Genomic DNA, 26530 nt, shown 5'->3' with positions numbered 1-26530 from the left:
ATGTTCCCTCCCTCACGTTGTTGAATGTGCCGTCCCCCTCCATGCTGTAACCTCCCTTTTGCGTTTTCGTGTTATGCATCAATGGGAAGAGGAGTGGCTGGCAGTCAGTGAAAATAAGCTGCATTTGGTCAAGGCCACCACGCAGCCATGGCGTACGTCCTACCAGTCATGCAGGCGGGATGAGGTTCTCCTCACTCACCTCCGCATCGGGCAGTCCCTTAACGCATGGTTTTTTACTCTGGTGGGAGGACCCCCCAATCTGCAGTGCTTGTGGCGTCCAGATTACTGTCCACCACATTTTACTTGACTGTCTTTTATTCTCTGACCAGAGGGCGGTGGTTTCCTTGCCACCTGATTTTCCCTCTATTTTTCAAGACGACGCAATGACTGTGGTTAAGGTCTTACGGTTTTGTGTCCTGTCCAATTTGTTGCCTCAGATTTTAGGGAGAGGATTTTAATGTCCTGCTGGGTGACTGGTTCACCCAGATTTTAGGTAAGAGGTCCGTCAGTCACGATTACCTTTTTTTCACTTCAATTTCTGTTCTCTTTTCCTTTCCTTTTTTAGTGCGTTTCTTCTCCTCTTTTTTTGCCTGTGTACGTGAGGATTTGGAACTGTGTCAGCTCTGTGTTTCTTAGCCGTTCTCCTTGTTTGCTGTCCGTCTTCGTCCCTTCACTGCATGTGTTCCTGTTTCTATGCATTTGGGCACTGATGACCATGCCGTTTAGCTCCCGAAAACCTCAAGCCACACACACACACACACACACACACACACACACACACACACACACACACACAATAGAGTAGGGAGATGGGTGCAGAAGGAGCATAGCATAGTGTCTGACAAGGATATTGCCGAGATTGGGAGGGCAAGGAAAAGCTATTCTAGGTGTGGTTGACAAAAACTTAGACAGGATGGATTTCATTTCTGGGCATTATTTTAGGAAGTCATGGCCTTGTCGAAGTAGCTGATTAATACATTCAAGACAGCATAATCCACTGTGGTGCTTGACTGACAAGAGTATGTTAGTGAAGGTGTATGCCAGCTGACTGACACCTCTAAGTGCAGCGTCTGCCATTGAGATCCCATCCCTGTGATTCAGACTGACCTGCAATCCCTCCGAGAAATTTCAGGCCCCTCACAAGGACTTATACCTCAATCTATAGAACTTCTTACCCCACCCAAACCATGGACCCCCACATTTTTTCTTCTTTCTAAGACCCACAAACCCAATTGTCTTGGCTGTTCTATAGCTGCTGGCTTCAAAGCACCCACTGAACATATATCTGCCTTAGTTGATAAACACCTGGTACCCATAGTACAAAGACTTCCCTCTTATATTAAGGATACCAATTGAAATCCATAGCCATTCCACTCCCACCACATACCTTGCTTGTCACCATTAGTGCCATCCCCCTTTATGCCAACATCGCCCACATACATGATCTGTCTGCTGCTGAATATTCCTTCAGTCAACACCCACTAGATTCCAAATCTATGACATCCTATTTGCTCACGTAAGTCAAATTTATACTTACCAACAATTACTTCACCTTTGAGGGACAGATATAAAATCAGATCTGGGATACAGCCATGGGAATCCAGTTGGCTGCTCACTATGCCAACGTTTTCATGGGTTGGTTGGGGGGTGGGGAGGGTGGGGGGCTTTCCTGGGGTCCATAAGCCTTCAGCCTCTGGTTTGGTTTAGATACATTAATGACATCTTTGCTATATGGACTCGTGGTGAGGCTGACCTGTCAAAATTCCTGGAATCTGTAAATATCTTCTCCCAATTAAATTTCACATGGTCCTATTCCAAACCCCATGCCACTTTCCTTGATATTGGTCTCATCCTCTCCGAAGGTCAGGTACACACTTCTGTCCACATCAGACCTAATAACAAATAACAGTACTTAAATTTTCACAGTTGCCATCCTTTCCATGTCAAATGTTCTCTCCCATACAACCTTGGCATTTGAGGCAAAGATTTCACTAAGGAAGACACCGTGGTTATAGTGGGTGGGCCAGGGAATAGTACTGACAGAGATCTTGAGTACAGTATAGAGTGTCACCTGGCGAAGATTGCATCAGCATCGAAGCATACTAGTGCTGAGTTTGTATCTGTTCTTGGGTGCCATGACCAACCTCATTTGAACTCTTCTGTCAAGAGAGTTAAATTGGAGTTGGAACGGCTGCTTATGTCAGGTGCAGGGTCACACGTTGGTGTGGTGCCTGTTGATTCTCAATATACTAGAAATGGCCTTCTTCTCAACAGGAAAGGGAAGAGTAAACTGGCAGGGAAAATAGTAGGAAAGTTAAAGGAGGGAGGCACTGTTATGAGTGATAAAATACTAGTGGTTATAGGGTTCAGAAAAGACCCTTTTTTGGGTAGGGTAGGGAGGACAGAAAGAAACCAAGTTTTAAGAGAGGTTAAGATTGAGATAAACCTTCAGTTTGAGAAAGAAACCAAAACACATAATTCTAGCTTATTACATCAGCATAAACAGCTGCTGGTTAAGAATTTTCAGCAGTCAGCAGAAATTTCAACTCTACCCAATTATAACTCATTCAGTATGAAATGTCAGCTATCTTTATGCATCAAAATATTCGAGCACTGAGAAATAAAATTAATGAATTAATTGTCTGTATAGATGAATTAGAGTCCTCAAACCCAGCTGACATAATCTGCCTCTCTGAACATCATGTGACCACTGGTAAAGAACTTTTAAGTGTTACAGGATTTAGGTTAGCATTTCACTAATGTAGAGCAGAAGCGGAGAAAGGAGGAGTTGCCACATTCATCAGGAACTGTCATAAATTTAAGAACATAGACATTTATGAATTTTGCCTAGAACAGCATGTGGAAGCATATGCAACAGAAGCAGAATTTCACAAAATATCCTTCATAATATGAAGTGTATATCAAGCACCCTCGGGTAACTTTAATCTGTTCATAAACCACCTTGAAGCTGTACTGGCACATAACAAAGAAATAGTGGTAGCTGGTGACTTCAATGTAGATTTCCTTAAAGACTCTCCCCATAATAACTTATTTGAGTTCGTAACAGCATCATTCAACTTAATTACCACTGTAAAGTTCCCCACTAGGGTAGCCAATTGCTCACAAACAGCCATTGATAATATCTTTATAGAAAAGACCAATGAACAAAATTATATTACAAAACCAAAAGCCCTAGGCCTCTCAGACCATGACATGCAGTTCTTTCTGTTAAATGTTAATACTGAACACGTTATAAAATCTGTTAAATCTGAGCTCAAGAAGGTAATCAATAAGCCAAAAATTGATTATTTTAGGACACTCCTCAGAGACATTCACTGGAGTGACATTTACAGTGCTCATGGCATGAATGAAAAATATAACACTTTTGGTAATAAAGTGCTTACCTTATTTGAACACTGTTTTCCCCCCAAAACCAACCATGGTTAGAGCAAAGTCTATAAAGGAGCCATGGATTACTCAAGTAATAGAGGTATCTTGTAAAACAAAAAGAAAACTGTATCTGTCAATCCAAAACAGTTCTGATGTTGATGCTATAGCACATTACAAGAAATACTGCAAAATACTAAAGACTGTAATACGGACATCAAAGCAAATATATTACAAGGAAAAGACAGTCAAAGTATGGGATATTGTGAATGAGGAGACTGGTAGAACCAGACATGAAGAGGGACAAATAGCATTAAGAGTAAACTATACATTGGTGACAGATGTGTATAGTGTTGCAGAACTTTTTAACAAACATTTTGGAACTGTTACTGAAAACATGGGATGGTCAGGTTCTGTACTGCTATGGAATACCGTACCTCTGTCCAGACATTTCAAGTAACTTCCATAATATGAATTTGACCCTCACTACCCCAGCAGAAGTAATGTCCATGATAAAATCTTTAAAATCAAAAACATCTAGTGGGTATGATTAAATATCAACAAAGGTAATTAAAGAATGTGATTCTGAGTTAAGTAACACATTAAGCTATCTGTGTAGCCACTTGTTTATCGGTGGAATATTTCCTGAGCGGTTGAAATATGCTGAAGTTAAGCCACTGTTTAAGAAGGGAGATGAAGAAATAGCATCAAATTTCTGTCCAATTTCACTTTTGCCAGCATTCTCAAAAATTTTGAGTAATGTACAAATGACTTTATAACCATCTTATCACAAATAACATACTGTCAAAGTCAAAGTTCGGATAGCTAAAGGGTTGTGATATTGAGAAGGCTCTCTACACTTACAGTGAAAATGCACTCAACTTATTAGGCAAAAAATTGCAGGCAACTGGTATATTTTGTGACCTGTTTGACTGGGTAAATCACAATAATCTTTTTAAGTAAATTAGAATGTTATGGTGTTACAGGAAATGCTGCAAAATGGTTCAAATCGTATATATCTGGCAGGAAACAAAGGGTGTTATTAGGAAAGAGACAAGTATTAAGCTCTCAGGCATCATCCAACTGGGAACCAATTACATTTGGGGTCCCACAAGGTTCCATCTTAGGGACCTTATGTTTTCTTGTGTATATCAATGACATTTCATCAGTAACATTAACACATGACAAGTGTGTTTTGTTTTCCAATGACACAAACATTGCAATAAATAACAAATCAAGTGAAGTCTTAGAAAGATCAGCTAATAAAATATTTGTGGACATTAATAACTGGTTCCTAGCCAATTCTTTGTCCCTAACTTTGAAAAAACACACTACATGCAGTTCAGAACTTGTAACGGGTGTCCCACAAGTATATGCTAACATACAGTGACAAGCAGATCGAAGAAGTGGACTGTGTTACATTTTTGGGATTACAGTTTCATTTAACTGGAAGGAGCACACCACAGAACTGCTGAAGCATCGTACCAAATCTCTATTTGCAGTGTGAATTGTGTCAGACAGAGAGAATATAAAAATAGCATACTATGCTTACTTTCATTCTGTAATGCCATATGGGATTATTTTTTTGGGTAATTCATCAAGCCAAGCTAAAGTTTTCCGGGCACAAAAATGTGCAATAAGCGTTATATGTGGTGTGAACTCAAGAACATCCTGCAGAAGCCTGTTTAGGGAACTAGGGATACTAACTACTGCTTCCCAATATATTTACTCCTTAATGAAATTTGTCATTAAAAATATATCACTTTTTCAAACCAACAGCTCAGTTCATGGAATCATTACTGGAAATAAGAATAATCTTCACAAGGATTTAAAGTCACTTATTCTTGTACAAAAGGGTGTGCTTTATTTAGGAACACACATTTTCAATAACTTGCCAGAAGTCATAAAAACCTTAACAACCAATGAAATTCAGTTTAAGAGAAGCCTAAAGGATTTATTGGGTGCCAACTCCTTCTACTCCATTGATGAATTTCTCAGTAGAACCAACTGATTGTGTGTGTGTGTGTGTGTGTGTGTGTGTGTGTGTGTGTGTGTGTGTGTGTGTGTGTGTGCGTGTGTGTGTGTGTGTAAGTGTAAATACAATCTAACTTCTGCACCATTTCACTGTATTACCTTACAAATAAAAATAAAAAAATTAAATTCAATGCATTAATATGATCTTAGTAAATGAGTGTTTGTTAAATGATTCTTTCATATACTGTTCATTAAAAAAAATTACGATCACTCCACTTGGGATGTGTGGAAGGTACATTAGCTTATTTGTTTCAGTTTTAAATATTTGTCGTGTATTATAGTTTTTCTGACATGTTCTACATCCTGGAGCACCTTCTCACTATGGACCAGTTGGAATGAAAGTAAATCTAATCTAATCTATTTGGTTGGATGCAGACTCCTTACAGCAATACACCACCACTCTCACTTCAGCCTTCACTGGACGTAATTATCCCAAGAGCCTAGTTCAAAAGCAATTTCCTGGGCCATCACTTCCAATCCTGGTACTGCTGATCCTTCCCAAAAACAACTTCAGAGTACACCACTTTCCACCCAATATTATCCTGGTCTTGAATGTATTTATCAGCTACTTTGGCAAGGCCATGACTTTCTAAAATCATGCCCCGAAATGAGATCCATTTTGTCTCAGATTTTGCCCACCACAACTAGAATAGCTTTTTGTTACCCTCCCAATCTCTGCAACATCCTTGTCAGACACTGTGCTCCTTCTGCACCCATCTCCCTACCCTGTGGCTCCTATCTCTGTGCCCGTCCCTGCTGCAAGACTCACCCTATGCACCCTCCTACCACCACCTATTCCAGCCCCATAACTAGCAAAATATATGCCATCAAAGGGAGAGTCACTTGTGAAATGACACAGGTCATATACCAGTTGTTGTGCAAACACTGTTCGACCTCTTGCATCAGCATGGTTACCACCCAGTTATCGGTCAGAATGAATGGGCATAGGCAGAGGGTGCATACAGGCAGCACACAATATCCTGTTGCAGAGTATGCTGTACAAGATGACTTCGGTGCCTGTTTCACCCCCCCCCCCCCCCCCCTCCCGGTGCGAGTTTCTCAGCCCTCCACAAATGGGAAGTAGCACTACATGTCCTTGGTTCTCACCACCCACCTGGCCTTAATTTACAGTAATCCCTCATGTCTCAGCATTTGTTAACAGTAATACTCCTTTCTTCACTCCATTTCAGTTTTCTACAGCTTTCATTTGCCTATTTTTCACCGTCTCCCCTCCCATCTTATTTACATACAATGCACTTAGCTTTTCACTCTTATTAACTCTTGCATGATGTTTTATTAGTAATCTTTGTGTTGCATACTACCCTGTCGTCCACCTTTAAGCTCTCAGGTTTTCAAATCTTGTTCGGTGCAGTCTCCAAGAAGCAGGCTTTCCTTCTCATCCCACCCGGCAAGTGTCCCCTGACCTGCGGTTGTGAGTTACTTTTCTGAACTGTACCGCTTTCCCTACACCTCTCCAGTCCTTTTCCTTCACATCTCTTCCTTCCCCTTTAACTCTTCTGCCAGAAGAAGGAACCACTGGTTTCAGAAGCTTTTAAAAGTTAAACCCTTTTGTGTGTGTGTGTGTGTGTGTGTTCCCCTGGTGCTGCTTGGTGGGTAGATTTTTTAACTATCCATTTACATTATATGACCTATATACTTTGTTATATATAAGCATCACACCTGTAGGAGGGAAAATAAGGGAACCAGTGGAAAAATGCTCCTGTCGGAATACAAAAAAGATGAATATGTTCCTCAGCTACCTCAATCCTCATTCTGTCTTCCTCACCAAAAATTTTGGCATATGAACCTACTCATGTTCTTTGAACGCAGAACATTTTAAATCCTTTTACCCAGTCTCTTTTTGTAGTTAAGTCTTCTTAATCAGCATCCCTCTCACACAGCCACTGTGTACATATCTCTCTCTCTCTCTCTCTCTCTCTCTCTCTCTCTCTCTCTCTCTCACTGTCTCCTTTTTCTCCTGCTGATTTAGAGTATATCCTACTGTCACTGTCTCCCTTTTCACTTACACTGTCTCCTTTTGTCTTTTCTTTTCTACTGTCACTGTCTCCACCATACTTCAGCAGCTCAAAAATTCTGGGGTCAAACTTATTTTTTCCCATATACCCATATGTTTAAAATTTTGGCCAAAAGTATGTCCTCCCATACACTGATATGTTAAAGTTTGCTGGTCTGGGAGGGCCCAGACCCACAAAACCCTATATAAGGTTTCCACTCATCTTTATTTTTCATTTCTACTATCCCCTCCCTCTTTTGCTTCCACCGCTTCTGTCTCCATCCATATCTCCTTCTCATTTGCTGCCACTGTCTCTTAATGACCATCAGTACCACTTCTATCACTGGATCCCACCACTGTCCTCTTCATCCCTCTCTACTTCTCTTTCACTGTCACTTTCTCCTTATCACTCTCAATGTCTCCTCTATTTTGGCACAAAAAGCTCAAATATGTTCGCTTAACAAAATTTTTGGTTAGGATAGCAGAATGAGAACTGAGGCAGCTGGTTCCTCACTTTTCTGTCAGAGTCTTTAAAAGAGGAACATATTTGCTTTTTTGTGCTCTGATGGAGCATTTTTCTCCTGGTTTGTAGATACTTCAATATTCATATGATAAAATAATCAAAACCAACACAATAGTTTGAAGATGAAGTTCCAGTATTGACAAGAGACACATTTAAAGTGTGCTGTTTTAACTATGAGTTCTTTCCTCGGTGAGGAAAGAGTTATAGTTTAGGAAAGTATAGACCAGAGGAGAATGTTAGTCAGACATGTAGGATGAAAGGGCTCCCCTGTTGTGATGTTAAGAGAAAAACAAGGGGGAGGCATAACAGATCACAGGATGTAAAAGACAGTGTATTGGTATGCACTATGCCATCTTCAGTCCAGCCACGATTTAAGGTCAGAGAGAGAAGTATATCTTGACAGAGGAAGAGAAATGATAAATGACATGAATAGTGCCTCTGAAAACTGGTAAAAAAGTAGAGTGACAGGAGAGGCAGAATGAAGCTAAAAAAGGAATAAAGAAAATAATGCATTAAAGAAGTAAATGTAATATATAATAATAATAATAAATAATTATGAAAACAATGGGGGGATTGTATGTTAACAAAGGTGAAGTCCAGGAAGGCTCCAGAATGTGAGGATATGTTGTAAAATAAGTTTACATCTCCAGAGTTCAGGGAAACTAGTATCGAATGGATGGAAACAATTAGTCCACGTGGTGGATCAGGCATTCAGATCTTTTGAGTCATGTCACCGAGTGCACTCATCGAGTGACTACTGGGAGTCTCCGAGGTACACAGTTTTCTGTGCCCAGTCAGTCAGTTTGATGGTGGTGATTCATATATAAAATGCCTTGCAGTGAACAAATGTCAATTCATGAGCAACATGTATGGTTTTGTATGATTATTTGCCTTTTATGTTGTAAGGTTAACCAGTGGCAGGGCTGAAGTAGATGGTAGTGGGTGGATGCATAGGGCGGTTGAATGATTGCAGGGGTAGGAACCTTGGGCTAGGTGCATGTTGTTGTTGTGGTCTTCAGTCTGAAGACTGGTTTGATGCAACTTTCCATGCTACTCTATCCTGTGCAAACCTCTACATTTCCAAATAACTACTGCAACTCACAACCTTCTGAATCTCCTTACTGTATTCTTCTCTTGGTCTCCCTCTATGAGATTTAACCTGCACACTTCCCTCCAATACTAAATTGGTGATCCTTGACGTCTCAGAATGAGTCCTGTCAACTGATCTCTTCTAGTCAGGTTGTTCCACAAATTTCTTTTCTCCCCAGTTGTGTTCAGTACTTCCTCACTAGTTATGTGATCTCCACATCTGATCTTCAGCATTCTTCTGTAGTGCCACATTTTAAAAGCTTCTAGTCTCTTCTTGTCTAAACTGTTTATCATCCATGTTTCACTTTCATACATGGCTACACTCTATAGAAATACTTTCAGAAAAGACTTCCTAACACTCAAATCTATATTCAGTGTTAACAAATTTCTTTTCTTCAGAAACGCTTTTCTTCCCATTGCCAGCCTACACTTTATATCCCCTTTACTTCGGCCATTATCAGTTATTTTTCTGCCCAACTAGCAAAGCTCTTTTAGTACTTTAAGTGTCTCATTTCCTAATCTAATTCCTTCAGTATCACCTGACCTAAATCGACTGCATTCCATTATCCTCATTTTGTTTTTGTTGATGTTTATCTTATACCCTCTGTTCAAGACACTGTGTATTCCACTCACCTGCTCTTCTTAGCCATTTGTTGTCTCTTACAAAGCTACAATGTCCCAGCAAACCTCAAAGTTTTTATTTTGTCTCCCTGTACCTTAATTCCTTCACTAAATTTTTCTTCATTTCCTTTACTGCTTGCTCAATGCACAGATAGAATAACATTTGGCATAAGCTGCAACCATGACTCACTCCCTTCTCAATCACTGCTTCCTTCTCATGCCTCTGGACTTTTATAATTGCCTTCTGATTTCTGTACATGTTGTTAAGAGCCTTTGGCTCCTGTATCTTATCCATACTACATTCAGAATTTCAAAGAGAGTATTCCAGTCAACAATGTCAAAAGCTTTCTCTAAGGCTACAAAAGCTATAAACATACCTTTACCTTTCCTTAACCTGTCTTCTAAGATAAGTCGTAGGGTCAGTATTGCCTTGCATATGCCCATATTTCTCCAGAATCCAAACTTATTTTCCCCAAGGTTGACTTCTACCAGTTTTTCCATTCTTCTGTAAAGAATTTGTGGTAGTATTTTGCAACCGTGGCTTATAGTTCGATATTATTCACACTTGCCAGCACCTGCTTTCCTTAGTACTATAATTACTGAACTCTTCTTTAAGTCTATGTGTATTTTGCATTACTCATATATCTTACATGCCAGATGGAAGAGTTTTGTCATGGCTGGCTCTCCCAAGGCTATCAGTAGGTCTGACGGAATGTCGCTACTTCCGAGGCCTTGTTTTGAGTTATTACAGACCATCAAATTACTCCTTCCACCTTTCAGCTTTCCCTTCTTTGCTTAGGACTGGTTTTTCATCTGAGCACTTGATATTCACACAGGTGGTTCTCTTTTCTCCATAGATCTATTTAATTTTCCTGCAGGTCATATCTATCTTTACCCCAGTGATATATGCTTCTACATTCGTACATTTGCCCTCTTGCTATTCCTGCTTAGCCATTTTGCACTTCCTGTCAGTCTCATTTTTTAGACATTTGTACTTCCTTTCATCTGTTTCATTTGCTGTATTTTTATATTTTCTCTTTACATCAGTGACATTCAGTATATCCTGTGTTATTCAAGGATTTCTACTAGGCCTTGTTTTATACCTAGTTGATTCAGTGCTAGCTTCACTATTTCATCCCTCAAAGCTTCCTGCTTGTCTTTACTGTATTCCTTTTCCTTGTTCTAGTCAGTCAGTGCCCAATGCTCCCTCTGAAACTCTCAGCAACCTTTGGTCCTTTCAGCTTATTCAGGTTCCATCTCCTTAATTTCCTATCTTTTTGCAATTTCTTTAGTTTTAATCTACATTTCATAACAAGTAAATTGTAGTCAGAGTTGACATCTGCTCCTGGAAGTGTCTTACAATTTAATATCTGGTACCAAAATCTCTGCCTTACCATAATATAATTAATCTGAAAACTCCAAGTGTCTCCAAGTCTCTTCCACATATACAACCTCCTTTCATGATTCTTAAACCACTTGTTAGTTATTGTTAAATTATGCTCTGTGCAAAATTCTACCAGGCAGCTACCTCTTTCACCCCTTTCTCCCAGTCCACATTCACTTACTGTTTTCCCTTCCCTTCATTTTCTGCTATTGAACTCCAGTCCTTCATCACTGTTAAATTTTTGTTTCTTGTATAATTTTTTGTATCTCATCATACATATCTTCAATCTCTTCGTTGTCTTTGGAGCTAGTTGGCATATAAACTTGTACTACAGTGGTGGACATGAGCTTTGTGTCTACCGTGGCTATGATGATGCATTCACTACGCTGTTTATAGTATCTTATCTGTGTTCCCATTTTGTTATTCATTGTTAAACCTACTCCTGCATTACCCCATTTTGATTTTGTATGTATAACCTGGGATTTATGTGATCAAAAGTCCTGTTCCTGCTCTGCTGAAATTCACTAATTCCTCAACTTCACTAATTCCTACTGCTTCAACCTATCCATTTCCCTTTTTAAATTTTCTAACCTAGCTGTCTGATTGAAGGATCTAATGTTCCATACTTTGATACATAGAAAGCCTGTTTTGTTTTTCCCCATGATGACATCCTCCTGAGTAGGCCCCTCCTGGAGATCCAAGTAAGGGCTTATTTTACCTCTGGAATATTTTACCCAAGAAGATGCTATTATCATTTAACCATATGGTAGAGCTGTATGCCCTTGGGAAAAGTTACAGTGGTAGTTCCCACCTGTCTTTCAGCCATTCGAAATATCAAAACAGAAGGGCAGTTTGGTCGATGTTACAAGACCGGAATAATCAATCATGCAAACTGATGCCACTGCAACTACCAAAAAGCCTACTGCCCGTCTTCAGGAACCATACTTTTGGCCGGCCGCGGTGGTCTCGCGGTTCTAGGCGCGCAGTCCGGAACCGTGCGACTGCTACGGTCGCAGGTTCGAATCCTGCCTCGGGCATGGATGTGTGTGATGTCCTTAGGTTAGTTAGGTTTAAGTAGTTCTAAGTTCTAGAGGACTAATGACCACAGCAGTTGAGTCCCATAGTGCTCAGAGCCATTTGAACCATACTTTTGTCTGACCTCTCAACAGCTACCCTTCTAATGTGGTTGCATCTGCAGTACAGCTATCTGTATCACTGAGGCACAGAAGCCATCCCATCAAAGACAAGGTCCATGATTCATGAGGGGAGGGGGGGGGGGGGGATAGGTATTATGGTTTAGGAATGTCATATGGCTTAACTGATATAAAGCAGAGATGAGGAGGACAACAGAAGGTGGCAGTGGGTTATGTGAGGAAGAGATAAAGTAGAAAGGATCTCACTTCAGGATTCGACTTGAGAAAGTTATAGTCGTGTTAGAGTGATTTATTGAGGCATTCAAAGCCTGGGTGGTACTGGGTGAGAAGGAGAGTGGTTGGGGAGGGGGTTGCTTCTGAATGTTTTGGAAGTGAGTATTGTGTTAGTGAGAGAAATTTGTTTGTGGATGCAATATCAAGGTTAGCAGTGGGAGAGGTAAGATTGTGGGTGTTGGTGTTGAGATAATCAGTGGCAGAGCTGAAATGTGTGCCACAGATGCATACACTTTTAAGAGAGGCAGCATTTAATGGGGAAGGCATTACAGTTGTCAGAGTGCAGGTATTGTTGCTTTTCGGTATGTTTTATATGGAATAGAGTAGGTTGAGCGCTTCAGTGAGATGGAAATAGGTGTCAAGGAGGGTTGCTTAGGGCTTGAAATAGAACCAAGAGAATTTGAATTGGGAAAAGTAGTTACACTGTTCCAGGAAGAGAAAGGGTTATTCTTCACCATGAGCAGAGACCACAAAGATATCATTAGTGTTTGTGTATCAAGCCTGGAAAGCCCGTCCCAGCCCCTAGGCCTTGACAGATTTCACTTCAACACAATAATGAAAGGATGGGCATAGGACAAAGCCACCCTCGTTGCCATAGGGGTCCCCCCTGACAGTTGAGTGGTTATTGGTAAGGATGAAGTTGACTAACTGGACAATAAACAAGGTACCAGAGAGAGGTAGTGTTCCAGGGATGGCAGGTTGTGTGGATGTGACAAGTGGAAAAAGTAAGGTTGCATTAATAGTGACACAGGGAGTTCCAGATGGGGGGGAGAATGGTTTTGAGATGTTTTATGCATTATGAAGGGCTCTGGGTGATGGGTTGTAGGTGCTGGTCTATCGTGATTGAGGTGGATTTGGGGGTGCTTCAGAACCAACTACACACATCAAAAAAAAGTTTTGCATCACCCCGGTTCTCAGAACTCCTGGGGATATATGTTGACTATGGATATTGTAACACAGACACAGTGGCTTTGACTGTTCAGAGGTGTCGCTAAACCTGCCCAAAGATGTAAATAACCATGCATGTGCAGTGCCAATTAGACAGAGGGGACCCAACAGCTTTTCAGTTCCAGTCATTCCACAGGAAGGAGGTACATGGCTCATGTTGTCTGTAGTTCAATCATGCCTAGACGGTCAATAACATGGTTCAATTTCGTCTGCATTGTTACTTTGTACCAGAGAAGTGTCCAGGCTTCTCAGAGTGAACCAAAGGGATGTTCTTCGGACATGGAGGAAATACAGAGAGACAGGAACTGTCAATGACATGCCTTGCTCAACCGCCCAAGGGCTACTACTGCAGTGGATGACCACTACCGATGGATTATGGCTTGGAGAGACCCTGACAGCAGTGCCACCATGTTGAATGATGCTTTTTGTACAGCCACAGGACATTATGTTAAGACTCAAAGCATGTGCAATAGGCTGCATGATGCACAACTTCACTTCCGACGTCCATGGCAAGGCCCATCTTTGCAACCACAACACCATGCAGCGTGGTACAGATGGGTGACAATCTGAGCAGCTCTCTTAGGTTGTTCGCAGATGATGCTGTAATTTACCATCTAGTAAGGTCATCCAAAGACCAGTATCAGTTGCAAAGCGATTGCTATATGGTGTGGCAGGTGGCAGTTGACACTAAATAACAAAAAGTGTGAGGTGATCCACATGAGTTCCAAAAGAAATCCATTAGAATTAGATTACTCGATAAATAGTACAATTCTCAAGGCTGTCAGTTACAAACAACTTCAGTTGGAAAGACCACATAGATAATATTGTGGGGAAGGTGAGCCAAAGGTTGCGTTTCATTGGCAGGACACTTAGAAGATGCAACAAGTCTACTAAAGAGACAGCTTACACTACACTCGTTCATCCTCTGTTAGAATATTGCTACGGGGTGTGGGATCCTTACCAGGTGGGACTCACGGAGGACATCGAAAGGGTGCAAAAAAGGGCAGCTCATTTTGTATTATCACATAATAGGGGAGAGAGTGTGGCAGATATGATACATGAATTGGGATGGAAGTCATTAAAGCAAAGACGTTTTTCACCACGGCGAGATCTATTTACGAAATTTCAGTCACCAACTTTCTCTTCCGGATGTGAAAATTTTTGTTAAGCCCAACCTACATAGGTAGGAATGATCATCAAAATAAAATAAGAGAAATCAGAGCTCGAACAGAAAGGTGTAGGTGTTCATTTTTCCCGCGCACTATTCGGGAGTGGAATGGTAGAGAGATAGTATGATTGTGGTTCGATGAACCCTCTGCCAAGCACTTAAGTGTGAATTGCAGAGTAATCATGTAGAAGTAGATGTAGACATGCTGAATGGACATGGAATGTCACTTATGCCTTAACCAGACAATCCTCGGGGACGTGTTTGGAGGCAACCCAGTCAGGTTGAATGCTTTAGACACACTGTCCAGCGAGTGCAGCAAGGTGGTGGCTCCCTGCTGTTTTTGGGTGGCATTATGTGGGACCGACATATGCCGCTGGCGGTCATGGAAGGCACCGTAATGGCTGTATGGCACGTGAATGCCATCCTCCGACCAATAGTGCAACCATATCAGCAGCATATTGGCGAGGCATTCGTCTTCATGGACTACAATTCGCGCCCCCATCATACACATCTTGTGAATAACTTCCTTCAGGATAACGAGATTGCTCGACTTGATTGGCCAGGATGTTCTCCAGACATGAACCCTATCAAACATGCCTGGTTTAGATTGAAAAGGGCTGTTTATGGACAACATGACCCCACCAACCACTCTGAGGGATCTACGCTGAATCGCCATTGAGGAGTGAGACAATCTGGACCACCAGTGCCTTGATGAACTTGTAGATAGTATGCCACGACGAATACAGGCATGAATCAATGCAAGAGGATGTGCTACTGGGTACCGGTGTGTACAGCAATCTGGACCACCATCTCTGAAGGTCTCGCTGTATGGTCGTACAACATGCAATGTGTGGTTTTCATGAGCAATAAAAGGGCGGAAATGATGTTTATGTGGGTCTCTCTTCCAATTTTCTGTACAGGTTCTGGAATTCTTGTAACCAAGGTGATGCAAACCAAAACTTTTTTTGATAGGTGGAGAATGATCAGGATGGTTGCTGTTATGTATTTTGTGAAGTAGATGAGTGATGGGGCTAAATCAATCAGGAACATAGGGAGTTTTATCCTTTGTCTCTTGAAGTGATATATCACTTCATCCAATTCTGTCTCTTTTAATGTTGTAGTTTTCTCAAATGAATTTGACTTTTGATACAAGAATTGTTAATACAGTGTAACTTGGTGACAACAATGTCTGCATGTACAAGTGAGGCAAGACACTTATTGACAACATCATCATTATATTAGAAGATGTGGCTACAATGCATGTGAAGGAAATATATGATGCTTACGAAGAGCTGATCTGCTTTTGCAGGACTGAAGCAGTCAAAATGTGGACATCAGTAAAACAATATTAAATTGGGAACCTTAGATTGAAATTCTACAAATGCAGTGTGTAAATATCAAATATGATACATTTATTTCTAGTCTCATGTCATTTTCACATAGAAAATCTTGGACTGAAATTCTACAGGTACAGAGTGTAAATGACAAATATGATGAATTTATTTCTAGTCACATATCATTTTAACATAGAGTTCACGAAAGTAAATAAACAATGAAAACAGCAGGCTCAAATAATGTGGATCACCAGTGAAATATTAAAATACTATACGAAGCTACAGATGCTGAGAGGGATGGGTGAAGCTTAAAATATGAAGTGTTTAAAAGAAAATACAGTAAAATAACAGTAGAGGTGGATGCAAAAATAATTACCACTGCCACAATAGACTCAAAAACAAATATGTAATCAATACTGCAAGAAATGAACAAATGGATCAAACAAAGAGACACACATCAGTTAATGAAAATAGACTGAGAAATTGGAAACATTATCTAAATCTGGTAGACAACTTAAAACAGGAAAGAAAAGAGGTCAGAAAGGTATGGTACTAAGGTATCAACAAAATCCTACAGCAACACATTCTAGAAACTAGTCACAATAGAGGAAGTGAGAAAAAGTGTTTAGAAACTAATAGCCAAGAAATCAGCTGGCAGTGAAATATCAAATCACATAATACAGCTGATAAATGAACAAATAATCACATCATTGCTGGGCACAGCTAACAGCTATTTCAGAAATGGAATTTTTCAAATAAAATTGAAGATAATCAGTGGTGCCATTGCACAAGAAAGAGAACAAGGACAGACTTAATAAATTAAGTACAGTTTCATTGATATGATGTCTATAAAAAATTCTCAAAATAGTTATGTATAATTGATTAGTTGTTTTTGTGGGCAAATGTAACACACTTATATCATTACATCGTGGTTTCAGAAATGGTAATACTACAGAATCTGCAGTTGCAAGACTGACAATGTATTTCAAACAGTCATCAGGGCTATATGGGAAAGAATTTTATCTGCAATGTTTCTGGATTATTCCAAAATACTCTATACCACTGTGAGCAAAGTTCAGAAAACTGTGACCTTCATGGCAAGCAGGGGAGGGGATATGGACATGAGCAGGCAAGAGGAAGCAGTATGTGTTGATATTGAACACATATCAGTCAAAAATCAAAGTCATCAAATATGGAATACCACAGGTTTCTGTTATGGAGCCATTGCTGTTCAGTCTGTTTTTAAATTATAAAATGTGAAAGAGAAGGAAAGAGACTGTTATGGGCAAATGACATAACAATACTGAATGAAGAAAAAAATGTGGAGCAGTGAGAGAGAAGAAACATGAAACATGACCTAGCTTTAAACCTGAAAAAGTCTATGTGTCCACTGTTCAGGAACAGAGAGAAGTCTTAGCATATGACTGTAAAGACAAATGAAACAAATGTGGAGAAAACAATTCTTAGGTATTGCTGTGAATCATGAGCTGAAACAGAAGCAGTATGTTTCCGCAAAGCCTCAGCTCTTTCATATTTACTTGTTGCCATTTGCAAACAGCTTCTGTGTACAGTCTGCAGCAGACTCCTTGAACTGTAATTGAAATATGGAGTGTCAGTATGAGGCAACTCATACATAAAGGAAACAGAAAAAGTGTTCACTTAGCAAAAGAAAGTAATTAGGGCTATTTTAAGTAAAAGGCCATCAGAAACCTGCAAGAATTGCTTCAATAGTATAGGTACTTAAACTGTTACATCTTGTTACATACAAAAATACAAAAAAAAAAAAAAAAACAATATGAGCACATCAGACTAAAACTGCCACCGCCAGGAGAAGACTTGCTAGTACCTTATAACACTGCCTGTACCCTTGATAATGCCTTGATAATGCCCTCAGTTTAGCAGGGAAGAGAGTTCACAAGTCTCTTCACGTTGCTATTTGTGGCTGAAACCACTTCTGATGATTAGATGCCATAGAGCTACCAGACTGCAGTGTTGTCAATTTCTGTGTTTTACTCATTGTTGCAAATGAATCAGATATTTTCTATGGAATTAAGATTGGGTAATTTTATGGGTCATTTGAAGTATTGTAAGGCATCTGAGTGCTTGTCAAACCATGTGTGTACAGCATTGTGAATCTGACTGTTGTCACCTTAGAAGATGGAAGTGTCCAGTGTAGAAACAATGTGCAACAACAGGGGTCACTGAGAGTATTGAAATGAACATCTCAGTTCAGTTCATATTTAAAGTAACCTGAATCAGTAGGTCCAGGTCATAGTATGAAAAACACCCTCAAATCACGAAAGTTCCCCCTCGAGCCTGAACTACAACTTCTGCATACTGACAGTTAAACACCATACTGGGCCATCAGTGCACTCAACGTATTTCATCATTTGAATAGAAGCAAAAACACATCTTGTTGGATTACACTACACACCTCCAGTAAGCAACTGTCCAGCTTCTGAGCTATTTGAACCACTGAAGATGTGTAGGTTTATGTGACACTGTGTGTGTTATAGTCTTTCCCAAGGTATCCAACTCTGAATGTGCACTGCCTGCAGTTCCATTCACAACCATCGCTCTGAACTGGTTGAGGTGAAACTCCATTCATGAATAGCATCAATTCCAGTGGGGTTTGAAAATGATTGTCATTGTCAATGTGTGACACTCATTTCCGATTCCTTGTAACATAATGTAGTCCGTGTTGATACACAAATAAAATAAGGAAACATCATTCAGTGTGATCATGGACAAATGCAAACTTGATATGTTTCTGCCATTCTCTCCTGTCTCCATGTCAATTCGACATACTGTGCTGGTTCCATAAACTGAAGTGCATGTACACAGCACTTCTCTTACATGACTTTTAATCTTGACCACCTGGCACCGGTTCTACACTACTCCAAAGTGACCAGTGTGGTCTTCGAAGGAGGCTTACTAATGTTTTGTCTGGTGAGCTTATATCACAAAAATAATTCAGTGTTTATAACAAACCCATGTCCCCACACCCACAACACATGAAGAACCAAGTAAGAAAAACACCCGATCAACTGACAATCCCAGATAAAGGCCTCATTACTCAACTACATAATAAATCTGCCTAGGGTGCTTTGCATGAAAGTAACTGTCCAAAGAAGCTGAAAGATTGAAAGATTATCTTGTGGAAAAGGAATATTACAGTAGTAAAGATTGCACAATAAATTAATTTTGCAAATGTCATTCTCTATAATCATTGGTATTTGAATTCATAACCAAAATCGGTGTTCTTTACAAAATATGTGATACTGAATATTTTCTAGTCTTGTTATGTCCTATATGAAACATACAGTGTTATTCTAAAGGACTATATAAAAATCAAATCAAACCAAATATCATGCATGGATGTTACAGATAAGCTCCATGGGGTCAGTTTCCAACGAAAAAACATTTCACGCTTGCTAACTTGGAGAGAGGCTCTCTAGAGCTGTACGGCTTCCACAGGTTTCCCTTCTGGGTCACAACTGATCTCAACTTACAAAGCAAATAAGATGAAAGATAAATGAATTTTATGCACAATTCCCCTTCATAAGTACCGTATATGCAGCATTGAGAGCACTAAGGTAAATGGCCTAGTCTTCTCTTTGCTGTCTTTTCTAACTCATTGTATGCTTAAGGCTATCTGCAGATCTAAATTTCTGACTCATTGTTCACTGGGTAGCAATGAATTGCACACACAGTACTGTTCTGAAAGGTCTGGAAAGTGGAGTAGACATGTGTGAATATGAAGGCAGGGTATACTTTTCATTACATTCAAGCATTTTTCTGTTAGACTCACTAGATGTAGATGTTTTGATCATTTATTTTACACTCTTTCAAAACATATTTCTGTAGTCTTTCCTCTATTTTAAAACTGATATTAATTTTTGACTGCAAATCCATATTTCTTGCTCTTGCCAATTCAGGTATAGAAATTATTTGCTGCTCCTCTCTCTCTCTCTCTCTCTCTCTCTCTCTCTCTCTCTCTCTCTCTCTCTCTCTCTCTCTCTCTCTCTCTCCTCTGTTTTCATATGCTCACAGAAATTTGAATTGAGCTGCGCGTTCAGAGCCTCTGAAAGTCAAAGAAAGTGTTTCCTTCCTGGAATGGAGAGAAATAAATTCTAAGTGTTGATAAACCACTCTATCTGATAAGGATATTAGGAAGAATGGTTGTTTATGAGTGGTTACTTAAATTTATTATGTTCACATGAAAATGAATGCTAGCATTTGTCAGTGACAGCTATTGAAGGTCACAGCTGAAGAGATAAAGTCGCAGCTATTTGCAGTTGGTATATTCAGTTTTGACTTGTGCATTAATGTGAAACAGGTGATTAGCACTGTACAATTGGATTTGTGACTTCAACTTAACAGTGCACACATGTTCACTATATTGATATGTTATTAACGCCCTGTTTTGTTATAAGAGTTCTAATATTAATTCTAAAGAATGCATTAACTGTTTGCAAAAATGAAACACACAGTACTAAATTATCATGTGCTCATTTCTCTTTTTATTGCTCTTCATAATAATAGCTTAGTTTGTGGTAGAGACATTTGATATGAATGTGCAAGTGAATCAAATGCTGATGAGACATAAGAAATGCTTGAGTTGATATAATTTATTCACATGATAAATATAAAAAGAATTCTCATGTGTACAATTTCAGAGTCTCAGATTCAGAAGTTAATACATTTAATAATTTCATTGGTGCAATCACACAAAATTTTTATAATGTTCACTGATGTTGGTTATCATTGGCCATCATCATAACAACTGCAGGAAGGAGCATCAGGATGGACAAAAGTAACACTTTGTCTCTGGTACTGGTTAACAGTACTAAACTTTATGTAATTGTGCCCATCAAAATATTAAATGTACAAACAAAAGAGTCAATTTGTCTAAATTTTTAAGTAAGACAAATACATTGCTTGGCAAGAAAAGTGAAGCATGCAGATGGTGTGGCCAGATGTCAATGTAACTTCGAATATGTAAATAAAATAGAAAGAAACTTCCACATGGGAAAAATATATTAAAAACAAAGATTCCAAGACTTACCAAGCGGGAAAGCGCCGGCAGACAGGCACATGAACAAAACACACAAACACACACACAGAATTACGAGCTTTCGCAACTGGCAGTTGCTTCGTCAGGAAAGAGGGAAGGAGAGGGAAAAATGAAAGGATGTGGGTTTTAAGGGAGAGGGTAAGGAGTCATTCCAATCCCGGGAGCAGAAAGACTTCCCTTAGCGGAAAAAAAGGACAGGTGTACACTCGCACACACACACACACATATCCATCCGCACATACACAGACACAAGCAGACATTGTGAACCCTAGTTAGGGGGGCATAGTCTACATGGAATTTATTTTTACTTCTACCATTGTGATTGTGAACTGCACAGCATTGGCAAGTAGGTGTAAGAATTCCCAAGGTGTGATGATTGTTTAAGTCCTTTGTGACTGCAAAACCTTTTGAAATTGGCTGCTGTGATTTGGCGATCATTGGCGGTCAACAGCATGTGAGACCTACCCTCTATTGCAAAAAGCCATCCAAGGCCACCACCGTGGCAGCCATTGTTATCTACTGGGGGCAGAGATATGCGAAGTGGGAGAAGGAGTCCATAGCATTTAACCACATGGACCTCAAGAAAGGGTCCATGAAAGCTGCAGTCCCATGACTGAGTGCTTCTGGCCATGGAGAGAAATGGTGAGGTTGATTTGTCTGGTGAGCCTGGCAAATGACACACTATCTACACCTACATGCATACTCCTCAAGCCACCATGTAGTGCATGGCGGAGGGTAACATTACCAATCATTCACTTTCCTGTTCCACTTGCAAATAGAGCAAGGGGAAAATGACTGTATCTACAAATCCGTACAAGCCCAACTTTCCTTATCATAGCTTCATGTTTGTTGCATGAAATATACATTGGCAGCAGTAGAGTTGTTCTGCAGTCAGCTGCAAATGCCAGTTCTCTGAATTCTATCACTAGTGTTTGCAAAAAGAATGTCAGATGGGAGTGGGTAAACAGTTGTGGTGGTTGCAGTTCACTTATAGAGGTGAAGTCGGATAATATTAACTGAGGGAGAGTCAGCTGATAGGTGGCCTTATAGTTGCCTGCTACGGAAGTTCATGTGACTAGGTTGTGATATCATAAGCTTATCTGCCTCAGGGCCTAGAGACACAGACCCTGTGACATCTTTCACAGCACCTAACAGTGCAGGTTTTAAGAGTTCCAGCAACTATCTCCAATGGGGGTGGGGAGTGAGTTACTGTTTCAGATAAGTTTAATTATTCATTTAAATACATGCAAGCTCTCGAAAACACATGGCAGAGTTGAGCCCTTTAGCAGGTACATTTCATTGATACATTGATTTCCCATTAGATCTGCGTGAGCCCAAGTGTTTGCAATACGCACCAAGCAAGGCAACTAGTGTGACATCACAAGTTTGCTGTGCGGCTGTATTTCCTGTGGGCCCTGCTTCACCAGCTGTGGGTGATATTACAGTTTTTACTGTGTCTGTATCTTCTGTTTGCTGGCATGATTACCATAAAGAGTGTAAGAGAATGATAAATGGGCTTTTAACAAAGCAACTTGACCTCTTGTAATATAAATGTTCATATATGAAGCAATCTACAGATGATTACCAGTGTGATTAATTAAAACTAGTCATAAGTTTTGTTAGCTAATTTACAGTAGTAACCTGCAGTAACTTCTTCTCCCTCTTAAGGTACAACTTGACTTGTTCCATATTCAGAATGAGATATATCTGTTAATGACTGACTGAACATATTTACAAACATTAAGTAATTCTAATGTTTTTGAAACAACAGAACAGCCCTACAACCTGTGGTTCACAATCCATTACTCTTGTCATTTACATTATAAACTTCGCTGTTTCACAGTAGTACACCAAGGCTCAATCAGTAGAGCTTTATGTGTTACTTCTAAAAAAGTTGAAAAATGCTTTTCTGGGTTTGATGGTATTTTTGAGATGTTTGGTTAATTCTAGTCTCATAACTATGGCTTCACCCACATACTTGTGTGGCACATATATTGCACACATCTCCTCCTTCCCCATCTCTCTATCCATCATCTTTCTAGCCATATCCTCCTCCTCCTCCTCCTCGTATCATTGTCCATTTTATCCTCCTCCACCTTATCTCTATCTATACCCTCCTCCCTACCTCTTCCTCCATCTCCTTCTTACCTCTCTCTCTGTCCATCTCTTCCTTCCCCAGTCTTCGTCCATCTCCTCCTCTCCTCCCCCCGCCCTCCCACAATCAATCTCATCCTCTTTGTTTTATCTCTTTCCATCTCCTCCTCACCTCTCCCTGTTGTCTGCTCCTGCCCTCTCTTTCTGCCATTTCCTCCTCCCCCTTTCACTGTCCATCTCCTTCTTATCATCTCTTTGTCCACTTCCTCTTCTCCCCCCACTGTCTGTTCATTTCATCTACTCCTTCCTCCCAGAATCCATTCCAATACTATTCTCTTAACAGGCCTGTCATGCCGGGCAGCCTAGTAATCAGGGGTTACCAACCCTTCTATCCCTCACCCTTATCTCTATGGGAGCTAGATGATTCTTATTGCCCTGGTATTTCTTTGTAAATGATAACTTCTGTTGAACCAAATTTGGTTGAAATCAATCCTGTCATTTAGGAGATGTGGAAACACACACACACACACACACACACACACACACACACACACACACACACACATACATTTTTTATAAATGTATATGATTAGTACATTTACAATAGATTTTGACTTAATAGATTCATCAGTAAATCGTTAAATTAACACACACATTGATTGGCCATGTAAGAATTGATAATTAGTGAGTGTTACATTGTAATTTTGGAACAAGTTGTCATTGCACACCTAGTGTTATAGGACCAACTAGACACCAAGTGGTTCATGCAATATGGGCCCAACCAAATTGCACCAAACATGTGTTTCACCTTCTTGATGGGTCCTTTGGAAATAGAGTCTTTAGATTAGATTATCCAAAATTTACTGGTGCAGGAATGAACTGGCCTTCATATTACCTGATCTGATTCCCTGTGACAGCACTTTGTGTGTCGACTGAATCCATTTCTGTTAGGACTCTACAAGATGCAGTAGCAAAATTCATTGTTCATGTGTGCCACCTCTGTAATATTATTAGTGGTGGTAATTTTGAAAAGATTTTAATGTGGCTGCAGAGATTGCTTGCAGAGTACAAATTTATGTATGTGTGCTGGCACAAGCTTTACAACATACAACAACATCTATTAGCAATTTTTGTAATTACTATTTCAAAACTTATCTGTAAAAGTGTTACAGTTCTCGTTATAAACATACTATTAATTGCATTCTTCTACCAATCTTTATTTTCATGTTATTTGATTATAAAATCAGCGAGTCTTTGTTGGATAGACTGTATCTCCAGAGTTCAAGAAAACTAGTGCTGGATGAAAGAGTCATACTAGATAGGTGGTGTAGCAGGCACTCATACCTCTTGTGTGTCATGCTGTAGAGCAGGGATGGGCAACTTATGGTGTCCCATGAGCCTGATTCACCCACTTACTTAAGCTCATGGATCAGCTCATCACGTTCAGCACCACTGGCACGTAGGGTCAAAACTATAGTGCCCATGTCATTAATGTTTATTGGGAAACACATCAGAATGAACGGCACCCCATTCCTAATGTGCCACAGCAACAAATTGTGCCTCAAAACATGTGTTTTTCAGAGTATGTTTAGTGCCATCTTGTGGTATTTACATTTATTTAGGTGTCATGGGCAGTAGTTCTTTATTTTATGATATTTTACAATAGCTGTCTTAAAGAATTCCATTGCAAAATTATGCAATGCCTTAGTAGAGATACAATGTTCACAACACGCAAATAAATATGAACATCTAAGTATGGGATGCCAGGCATTATGAAACATCATCATGGAAAATAAAAGCCTATAAAAGCAGTAGCTTGCAGCTGATTCGGTGTAAATTACCTTCAGTTTCAACAATTTTCTAATATGTCCGCAATGAACAAAAATAATTTACCAATGCTAATGCGAGAAAGAATAGAAAAACAAAATATGGCAATGAGACAAGCAGTCCCTGTCAACAAGCAATTTGGAGCACCTTTGTTGTGATTCTTGGGTACAGGCTGATCATTAGAGTGCTTGAAATTTAGTCTGTTATTTTCCACACATACTTTTAGGAAGTATTTGTTCAAAAATAATTTTGATGACTGATCCCATAGGCATGGGTTGTTTCTGTAAAACTGAATAATTAAGCTATAATTTCTTTGTCTGTTTTGAAAATCTAAATCACTTGAACTTAGCAAATATCAGCTGTGCGCTCTCCCACAAATTTCTCCTATGAACCAGATTGAAAGGAATCACAGGTTGGGTTCAGCCTGCGGGTCACTGGTTGCCCACCCGTGCTGTAGTCCATGCTCAACAGTTGGGTACAGGATGTCTCCTTGCTATGCATTTAATTTGAGTCTGACATAATTCATGAGTGGAAAAAGGTAAGCTGTCTGTGCTTGTGTCCTCCAGTATCCAATTGCTAAGCAGACACTACAGCATGACTCAAGAGACCTGAGTGCCTGCTACACCGTACAAGTTGCTTGGATCCTCCCAGCTAACTCTAGTTTCCCACACATCCAGAGATGGGAACTCATGCTCCGACATACCCTTTCACCTCACCACTTTCTTGCACACTCTGTCTCCCTCATCTGCCTTCTCTTTTCTTCCTTTCCCCTCCCTCCTTCTCATTCCCATTCTTTATTTAGTTATTAGATTTTATTTTCATTATTAGCATAGTTATTGTTATTATTATTATTATTTGTAACTTTTATCTTTTTCTGTGCTCCCTCTGTCATTTTCTGCTTACCCCTTCATCTGTTTTAACATCTTTGAGCTGCAACTGATCCTTTGCCACTACCACCCCCTTTTTTAAAAACAATTTTAAAAGTTCTTTGGCTATGTTAGTGTCTTAAAGCATGGCTGCACATTTATTTCATTGCCGAAATACACATTTATTTCATTGCCCAATTACTGTTCTGCTAATTTCTTGATAATATAAGGCTGGACACAGTTAGTGTGGCAGGGAATCCTTGACACAGTGTGGATAGTGTTTTGTAAATAAAGTGCTTCTGTTGGCTGTACTAGGAATTGGAACTTTTGAAGGTAAGTGCTGCTCAGCCCACTTGTGTACTTAGTTAAAAATATTTTAATGGACTTTTTCTTTTATAACAAATGTATCAGAAAGCTGTTTATATAATCTCAATATTATGAAAAGGGAAGTAGCTACTTACCATCAAGAGAAGATGCTGAGTCATAGATAGGCACAAGAAAAAGACTGTTCCAAATAAAGCTTTCGGCCCATACAGTAAGGCCTTCATCAAAAATAGATGACACACACACACACACACACACACACACATACACGACTGCAGTCTATAGCAAATGTACCCACACTGCCTTAGACTCCAGTACTTCAGTCATGTGTGTGTGTATATGTGTGTGTGTGTGTGTGTGTGTGTGTGTGTGTGCGTGCGTGTGTTTGTGGTCTATTTTTGACGAAGACCTTA

General features: G+C 39.8%; 1 protein-coding gene across 6 annotated transcripts in view; it reads left to right on the top strand.

Annotated features, from left to right (window-relative positions):
* LOC126353000 (uncharacterized) overlaps positions 1-26530 on the top strand; it is a 238498-nt gene that overhangs the window by 168757 nt on the left and 43211 nt on the right. Inside the window, exon 8 of one of the 6 annotated variants that reach the window (XM_050002732.1) lies at positions 19317-19413. The exons of the other annotated variants lie outside the window; for them this stretch is intronic. Within the exon in view, the coding sequence (XP_049858689.1) occupies positions 19317-19387 (71 nt within the window). The 3' untranslated portion in view covers positions 19388-19413. Of the gene's footprint in view, positions 1-19316; positions 19414-26530 lie in introns of those variants that run through there. 6 annotated transcript variants of the gene reach the window in all.

Source organism: Schistocerca gregaria, chromosome 1 (genome assembly GCF_023897955.1).
Source record: "Schistocerca gregaria isolate iqSchGreg1 chromosome 1, iqSchGreg1.2, whole genome shotgun sequence".
NCBI classification, from domain to species: Eukaryota; Metazoa; Arthropoda; class Insecta; order Orthoptera; family Acrididae; genus Schistocerca; species Schistocerca gregaria.
This window is presented reverse-complemented; position numbering and strand designations above follow the sequence as displayed.